This window comes from Chlorella variabilis (assembly GCF_000147415.1).
Source record: "Chlorella variabilis unplaced genomic scaffold CHLNCscaffold_14, whole genome shotgun sequence".
NCBI lineage: Eukaryota > Viridiplantae > Chlorophyta > Trebouxiophyceae > Chlorellales > Chlorellaceae > Chlorella > Chlorella variabilis.
The window spans coordinates 1,035,444-1,043,352 of NW_005435074.1; the positions used below are offsets into that span (position 1 = coordinate 1,035,444).

A 7,909-nucleotide genomic window follows, 5' to 3' on the forward strand; every position below is an offset into this window, starting at 1 on the left:
CACAAGCAACGGTTGCTTGTTTCCAAAGGCGGCTACATGCTGGTCGTTGAGCCTGTTCATGGGTACACTTAGGTTATGATGGTGCCAGGGTACAGTGAGGAGAGAGAATACACACGCTACAACAAGAGAGTCGGGTCACGGGTCAAATGTTGTCGCCGCCACCGCCGCCAGCCTCCACCCTCTCCCATCAGCTGGCGGCTCCCTTGACGGGGCTGGACCACCACCCCCGCACAGGCGGCGAGCGCGCCAGGAGGCTGGCGGCGGCGTCCTTGGCGCTGTCGTTCCTGCCGGGAGAGCCGCTGGCGCCGCCGCCGGCCGCCGCCAGCTTCATCAGCGCTTCCAGCTTCTCGTGCTTGGCCTGATCCAGCTGCTGCCGCAGTGTGGAGCACTCCTGCAGGCAGGCAGGCAGGGAGGGAAGTGACCGTCGGCGGGCAGACAAGGAAAGGCAAGGCAAGGTAAGGCAAGGAGGCTGGAAGGGAGCAGCTGCAGCAGGCAGGGAGCGGGCCCCCATGGCGGTCGACTCCCGCCGGCTTGCCTGCTCCAGCTGCTCTATCCTGCCGCCTGCCCTGCTCCTGCCGCCCTCTGCGTCAGACAGGCGCATCAGCGCCGCCACCTTCTGCTGCGTCACCTCCTCCACCCGCTGCCGCAGCGCCACAGCGCCGTCCTGCTGCTCGCGCAGCTGCTCGCGCAGTGAGGCCACCTGCGAGGCGGGCCAAGCAAGGAGGCACGGCAGAGAGGGTGCGGGGGGCGCCACGCAGGCGCTGGCAGCTGCGCAAGGGCAGCGCGCCACACGAGGCGAGTGCCAGCAGCTTTCCTAGCCTCCACTCGACAACAAGACTGCCACACAACGCACGCAGGGCCACACCCCCGCCCGCACCTCCTCTGCGTGGTGCCGCACCAGAGCCTCCACGTCCGCCTCCTGCCGCTGCCCCTGCTGCGCCGCCGACGCCTCGGCCGCCTGCCGCGCCGCGCCCGCCTCCTCCGCCGCCGCCGTCGCCGCCTCCAGCTGCTGCTGCAGCTGCGCCACCTCGGCCTGCACAGCACATTGCGGCACGGCACGGCACGGAGCAGGAGGATGGAGAGAGGCTGGAGGCACGCGAGGGAAGGCACCGAAGAAAAAGGGGGGGGGGAGGCAGCCAGGAGCGCTGCTGTGCGGCAACCTGTGCGGTAACCGCCGGGCCGCCACCCGCCGGACGCCTTCCCCTCCCTCACCTGCAGCTCCTGCACTTCCCCCCGCAGCTGCTGCTGCACCACGGCGTGCGCCGCCGCGAGGTCGTCGGCCTGCCGGTGCGCCGCCGCCGCCTCGCCCGCCGCCGCCTCGCGCGCCGCCGCCGCCGCCGCCACCTCCTGCCGCAGCTGCGCGACCTGGCTCAGCAGCTCCCGCTCCCGCCCCCGCAGCCGCTCCACCTCGCCCGCGCTGGCAGCCAGCTGGGATCGCAGCCCCGGCAGCGCCGCCGCCTCGGCCGCCTGCGCCTGCGCGCCGCGCAGCTGCTGCCGCACCTCGGCCAGCTGGCGCTCCAGCTGCGCGCGCTGCGACGATTCAGTCTCCGCCCGGCTGCTGGCCTCGCGCAGCTGCTGGTCCAGCTGCGGGCGGGCGGGCAGGCAGGCGGGCGGCGGGAGGCGGCCGGAGGGGGTGAGCAGCAGCAGGCAGAAGCAGCAGCAGCAGGCAGCATGCAGCAGCCGACCAGCAAACGGCATGCGCCACAGGCAGGCGACGCTGGCAGCCCACACCGTCACCCCTCCTCCTCGCAGTTTCCACGACCCGCCAACACACACACACGGTGACACCACCACCACGCCGCCATGCCGCCGTGCCCGCCGCCTCACCCGCAGGTTCTGCGCCTTGAGCTCCTCGCCCTCCCACGCCGCGCGGTCTCGGTCCGCCATGACGCGCGCGCTCTGCGCCTGGTAGAAGGCCAGCTCCTTGTCCAGCGCCGCCGCCCGCTCCAGCTGCGCGCGGTGCCCCGCCTCGGCGCGCCGCTTGGCCTCCTTCACCTCACCCAAGTCCTCCCGCAGGTTGTCCCGCTCCAGGGTGACGCCCGACAGCGCGGCGCGCGTCGCAGACAGCTCCTTCTCTGCGCGGCGGAGCGGGCAGCGGAGGCTGGGCGGGGTCGGCGGCGGGTGGAAGCGGGAGAGGGAGGCATGCGCGTGCAGCAGCGGGCGGGCAGGATGACGGCACCACCCAGGCGGTGGCCCCCTGTCCGTACGTTGCGCCCTTCCGCCTCCAGGCCACAGGGCCGGGCCCGGGGCACAGCACACGGCCCCCGTCTGGTCAAACGTGCCTGTGGAATAGATGCGCTCCTGCAGCACGCTGCTGCCGTTGAAGGTGGCCCCGCGCGAGTCTGCCAGGCACATGTTCTCCAGGTCGCGCATGAGGTCGTCCCGCTCACGCAGCGCCTCGTCCAGCTTGTACTGCAGCTCCTTGCAGTGCTTGCGCAGCTGGCGGGGCAGGCGGGGCGGGCGCTGGCGGGCAGTCGGCAGCAGGCGGGGAACAAGCGCGCCATGTGGCACCCTACGCTGCCGTCTCGTCGACCACCGCCCAGACGGGTGGCCGGGCGAGGGCTCCGAGAGAAGAAGTGCGCACTTGCACCTTGTGGCGGCCGCGGCAGTGCGAGGAAGAGGAGGGCCTGTAGCACCAGACTGCACCACGTGCTCACCTGCCGGCCGTCGGTGTCGGCCATGGCGCCAAGGGCTTTCCCTGCGGGCAGATGTTGTACGCTGGAGCCGGGCCCCGAGCAGAACCCAACTCCTGGGAAGCTTGGTGGATTGCAAGGCACAGGCAGCTGGGGGAGAGGAGGCAGGGTGAGGGTGCGGGGGTGCCTGCTTGCCAGCGTGGCGGATTGGCGAAAACGACATTGCAAACGCGTCGTTATCATTGTTATTTGAATGCACTGGAGCCACACATTCCCTCCAGCCGGCAGCATGGGCCCAGCCCCGTGGTCAGGCGCTCATCCATGAGATGGCCGCCCAGCTTCGCCTCACCGTGGCCCACGGGGTGAAGTGGAAGGAGGAGAAGAAGAGCTGGGGGGAAGCCGAGGCGCTGGATGCGCTGCGGCGGACATATGGTGCGCGCTCGCCGCCGCCGCTGCCGCCTGCCGACGCTAGGTTGTTGCCGCAACCGCTAGGTTGCTGCCGCAACCCCGCCCTCCACCTGCCCTGCCTCCCCTCCATCAGGCTTCGACTCGTTCCGCGGCCGCCAGCTGGAGGCCATCATGGCGGCACTCGCCGGCCAGGACTGCTTCGTGCTGATGCCCACAGGCGGCGGCAAGAGCCTGTGCTACGCTCTGGTGCCGGCCATCCGCCCCGGCACCGTGCTGGTGGTGTCGCCGCTGATAGCGCTGATGCAGGATCAAGTGCAGGTGGGTGGCGGTGGTACCGCCCTGGCCGGCGGGCCTGCCTGCCTGCTTTCCTGCCCACGAGCATGCTCTCGGCTGCCTGTGCCCTGCGCTTGCTCCGATGCCTGCCCCGCCTTGCCTCCCGGCCCTCCACACTTCTTCCCTCCTGCGTGCCTTGGCGGCAGGCCCTGCGCGCCCGCGGCCTGCGTGCCGACCTCCTGTCTAGCACACGAACCGAGGCCGACCGCCGCCGCCTGCTGGAAGACCTGCAGCAGCACAGGCCTGACACGCAGGTGGGGGCGGTGCGCCATGCGCTGTGCGGCACCGCTGAGGCTGGGGCGCGCGTAGCAGCAGCCCATGGGGAGCAGGGCATGTTGTTGCCGCCCTGCCTGCCTGAAGGGCTACCGCACCTGTGCCCCGCCCTGCCCTCGCGCCCACCCTCCCCCCCGCAGCTGCTGTACGTGACCCCCGAGCTGCTGGCCACCGCCGGCTTCATGCGCTGCCTGCGCGGCGCGTACGCGGCGGGCGCCCTGCAGCTGGTGGCGGTGGACGAGGCGCACAGCATCTCAGCCATGGGCCACGACTTCCGACCCGCATACAGGTGCCGCCGCCTCCGCCGCTGCTGCTGCCGCCGCCGCTGCTGCTGCTGCTGCTGCCGCCGTCTCCGCCGCTGCTGCTGCCGCCGCCGCTGCTGCTGCTGCTGCTGCCGCTGCCGCCGCCGCTGCTGCTGCCGCCGCCGCTGCTGCTGCCGCCGCCGCTGCTGCTGCTGCTGCTGCCGCCGTCTCCGCCGCTGCCGCTGCCGCCGCCGCTGCTGCTGCCGCCGCCGCCGCTGCTGCTGCTGCTGCCGCCGTCTCCGCCGCTGCTGCTGCCGCCGCCGCTGCTGCTGCTGCTGCCGCTGCTGCTGCTGCTGCTGCCGCTGCTGCTGCTGTGTGTGTGGTGGTGGCGGGGCCCAAAGCCGGGGCTGTGGCTGGAGCCCTCGAGACAGGGAGGCAGCGAGAGGATGGGCAGGCAGCAGCAGCCCTGTGCGCTCGAGCACGCCGCCTGCCGCCCCCGCGCGCCCACACGCCCCGCAGGCAGCTGGGCGCCGTGCGGCGGGAGCTGCCGCGCCTGCCGCTCATGGCGCTCACCGCCACCGCCTCGGACCGCGTGCAGCGCGACATTGTGCGGCAGCTGGGCATGCGGGAGCCGCGGCTGCTGCGCACCTCCTTTGACCGGCCCAACATACGCTACGAAGGTGGGTGCCCGCTCGCCTCCCGCCGCCTGCTCGCCCTGCATGCATGCTGCAGCCGGCGGCAGCCAGTCCCCCGTTGAGCCAGCAGAGCCGCTGCCTGCCCCCTCATCCCGTCCTTGCCCGGCGCAGTGCGCTACCTGGATCTGCTGAGGGACCGGGAGGGGCAGCCGCTGGCCTCGCCGCTGCCAGACATCATCGCGCTGCTGCGGGGCGGCGGCGGTGCAGGCGGCGCGCCACCTGGCAACCAGCAGCCCCAGCAGCAGCCCCAGCAGCAGCAGGGTGAGCAGCAAGGGAAGGTGCCGGTGCCGTGTACTGTCATCTACTGCCACCGGCGGGAGGATGTGGACCGAGTGGCGGCGGCGCTGCGAGCCCACGGCATCGCGGCGGCCGCCTACCACGCCGGCCTGCCGGGTGCCACCCGCAGCCGGGTGCTGCAGGACTGGCAGGCCGGCAGGCTGGCGGTGGTGGCAGCCACGGTCGCGTTTGGCATGGGCATCGATCGCGCGGGTGAGGCGGCGGCGCCGTGGGACACCTGGCAGCGCAATTTTGTCGCTGTGCGTGGGAGGAGGCTGTGCTGCGGAGGCATGCAGCGCCTCTCCTGCTGTGTGCTGACCGCCCGCTGCTTGCGCCCCGCCCCTCTTGCCGCCGCCCCGCGCCGCCAGATGTGCGCTACGTGCTGCACCACTCGCTGCCCGGCTCGCTGGAGGCGTATTATCAGGAGGCGGGGCGGGCGGGGCGGGACGGCGCCCCCTCCCGCAGCATAGTCTATTACAGCCGCCGAGACCGGGAGAGGCACGAGTTTGTGCTGCGCAGGCAGGGGGAGGAGGAGGGGGGCAGGCAGCGGGGGCAGCGGGAGCAGGGAGGCGGCGGCGGCGGCGGCCACGAGGCAGCGGCACCCAACCAGCTGCGCCAGTTCCGGCAGGTAGGTGGCTGGCTGGCTGCCGCCCGGCACGCGCCTCGCGGGGCTGGGGCCGACTGCAGCGGGGCGCGGCACCGCGCTGCCTCGTCTCCCCCCCCACACCACCCGCCTGCCACCTTGTACCGCCGTGCAGGTGGTGGAGTACTGCCTGTCCCGCTCCTGCCGCCGCGCCCAGGTGCTGAGGCACTTTGGAGAGGAGCCGCCGCGCCGCGCCGCCGGCGCCCTGGCCGCCGCCGCCTGCTGCGACGCCTGCGACGGCGCCGCCGGGGTGGCCGCGGCGCTGCAGCAGCTGGCGGGGGCGGAGGCGCAGCGCCGCCAGCAGCGAGCGGCGGGCGGCAAGCACGGCCTAGGCTGTAATGACGGCGGCGGCGGAGGCAGGGGCGGCGGTGGTGGGGCTGGCGGGGAGCTGGAGTTTGAGCGGAGCTGGGCGCCAGAGGGGCTGTATTACGACCAAGGTGGGCGGCGGCTACCGGGCAGCTGCCTCTGGTGCTTTTTTTCGGGGCTGCTTGCTTATGGCGGGCCTCGCTGGCGCCGCCTGGCCGAGCCTCCCCCCCGCCTGCCCGCTGCAGAGGGCCCCAGCCGGGCGCTCGCGGAGAGCGAGGAGGAGGAGGTGATAGAGGCGTCGGAGGATGAGGGTGGGTGGAGGCGACATGGCACCGGAGAGCGTGCAGAGCGAGGGTCTGCTGCGCATGCTGTGGTTACCGCTGCCCTGGCAGCGACACCGTGCCTGTCGCACGCTGCTCTGCGCCGCCCTCACCATCCGCCCCTGCCCCTGCCCTCCACACGCCCCAACGGCTGCAGGGGACGGCGGCGCGGCTGCCGCGGCCATGCATCGAGCCCGGCAGGCCTCCCGCGGCAGCCCGGCGCGCATGCTGGCGGCGATGGAGCGTGCAGAGGAGCGGCACGAGCGGGTGCAGGCGGGGGGGGAGGGCAAGAGGGCTCGGCTGATGCAGAAGCTGGATGGAGGAGGAGGAGGAGGAGGGGGCGGCGGCAGTGCGGCAGGCAGCAGCAGCGGTGTGACGGATGCGCTGCTGCAGGCCGCCAGCCGCCAGCTGGCGGCAGCCCTGGGCGGCAACCCCGCCCTGGCGGCGCAGCTAGGGGGCGGGACCAGGCCTGCTGACGTGGCGGCGGCCCTGCAGCGCCAGCTGGCGACAGGCCGCCCCTCCAAGCCCGTCTTCCAGTCCAAGCTGTCCAACCTGGCTCTGCAGCTGAAGAAAGCGCGGGGCACGGGCGATGTGCCCGCCCTGGCAGCCGCGCTCGCCGCCTTGGGGCCGCCAGCCTGCTCGCCAGCCACAGCAGCAGCAGCAGCAGCAGCAGCAGCAGCAGACGCGCCACCAACAGCAGTACCGCCGGCACCAGCAGCGCTGTCTCCCAGCCGCCTACAGCAGCAGGTGGCCGAGGCGGTGGGGCTGGCAGAGGCGGCTGTGCCGGCAAGCGGCGGCACGGCCACTGCAGCGGCCGCAGAGGCAGCGGCGGCGGCGCTGCAGTCCCTGGCAGGTGCCGCCGTCACAGCGGAGCTGCTGCAGGAGACGGGGGCGGGGCGGCAGGTGCAGCGCCTGCGCAAGCACGCGGCGGCGGCGGTGGCGGCGGCGGCGGGCGGCGTGGTGGAGGCCTGGAAGGCGCGCCTGGCGGCGGCAGGGGCGGCGGAGGGGGCACAGTGAGGCAACCCCGGCTCCCCCTCCCCTCCTTGCACAGAAATGGCACGTCCCTTTCTTGCGCATCAGCTCCCAGCTGCTCCTGTCAGCCTCCCAGCAGTTGCATCCGAGGCGACCGGACACAAACCCGCGACTGCGTTACAGGAGGCGGCGCTTGCGTGCTGCCCCAGCACAGAGAGCGGCACGCCATCGGCGGCGGCCTGGGGGGCACGGGGGAGAGAGCAAAAGGCTGCCTCCTGCCGCGGCCGCCCCCACCCCGCCGCCGCACGTGCCCCCTCCTCACCCCGCGCTCACAATGTTGCCCACCAGGTCCTCGGCCTCCCCCCGCGCCCCGCAGCTCGACACGATGGCGGCAAACGAGTCGCGGTCCTCGTCGCGAGGCAGGGAGGCGTTGCCGCCGCCTGCGCGGTCTGCAGGCGGGGAGGGGAGGAGGGAGGGAGGGCAGGGGTCAGCAGGCGGCGGGCAGGCACCACGTTCAGCAGAGGTGCAGGGCTGGGCAGCACAGCCAGAGAGACGGCGCCCTGCTGCTGGCCCAGACCGCCCGCTCGGTGCCCCCAGCGCTGTGGCCCCGGCAGGCTCTGCAGCGCGCTGCTTGGCACCCCGCCCCCGCCTGCGTGCGCCCCTCACCGCACGCGCTCAGCTTGTCCTGCAGCTGCGTGGCGTCCAGGCCGGTGGCCCCCGAGGTGGACTGGATGATAAGCCACGTCAGCTGGTCGGCGGCAAAGCTGCGGGGAGCAGACAGGACGGGGTGGGGTGGGGTGGGGGGTGG

The 7,909-nt window shown here is 73.3% G+C and overlaps 3 protein-coding genes across 3 annotated transcripts in view; 1 reads left to right on the forward strand and 2 right to left on the reverse strand.

Annotated features, from left to right (window-relative positions):
• Window positions 1-2,681, reverse strand: part of CHLNCDRAFT_135784 (hypothetical protein) — a gene marked incomplete at both ends in the record, with an annotated part of 3,917 nt that extends 1,236 nt beyond the window's left edge. Inside the window, 7 exons of the mRNA XM_005846460.1 lie at window positions 233-391; window positions 614-700; window positions 878-1,033; window positions 1,213-1,584; window positions 1,828-2,075; window positions 2,208-2,439; window positions 2,658-2,681. Of these exons, the coding sequence (XP_005846522.1) occupies window positions 233-391; window positions 614-700; window positions 878-1,033; window positions 1,213-1,584; window positions 1,828-2,075; window positions 2,208-2,439; window positions 2,658-2,681 (1,278 nt within the window). The remainder of the gene's footprint in view (window positions 1-232; window positions 392-613; window positions 701-877; window positions 1,034-1,212; window positions 1,585-1,827; window positions 2,076-2,207; window positions 2,440-2,657) is intronic.
• Window positions 2,682-3,173: 492 nt separating this feature from the next.
• CHLNCDRAFT_16802 (hypothetical protein) lies at window positions 3,174-5,383 on the forward strand (the record flags this gene model as incomplete). The annotated part of the gene is made up of 6 exons (XM_005846289.1): window positions 3,174-3,359; window positions 3,521-3,628; window positions 3,788-3,936; window positions 4,409-4,634; window positions 4,845-5,073; window positions 5,229-5,383. Coding segments are annotated over 6 exons (1,053 nt in total), but the record flags the coding sequence as incomplete, so codon positions are not given.
• Window positions 5,384-7,419: 2,036 nt separating this feature from the next.
• CHLNCDRAFT_53255 (hypothetical protein) overlaps window positions 7,420-7,909 on the reverse strand; it is a gene marked incomplete at both ends in the record, with an annotated part of 9,191 nt that continues 8,701 nt past the window's right edge. Inside the window, 2 exons of the mRNA XM_005846461.1 lie at window positions 7,420-7,550; window positions 7,768-7,865. Coding sequence (XP_005846523.1) covers window positions 7,420-7,550; window positions 7,768-7,865 — 229 coding nt within the window. The remainder of the gene's footprint in view (window positions 7,551-7,767; window positions 7,866-7,909) is intronic.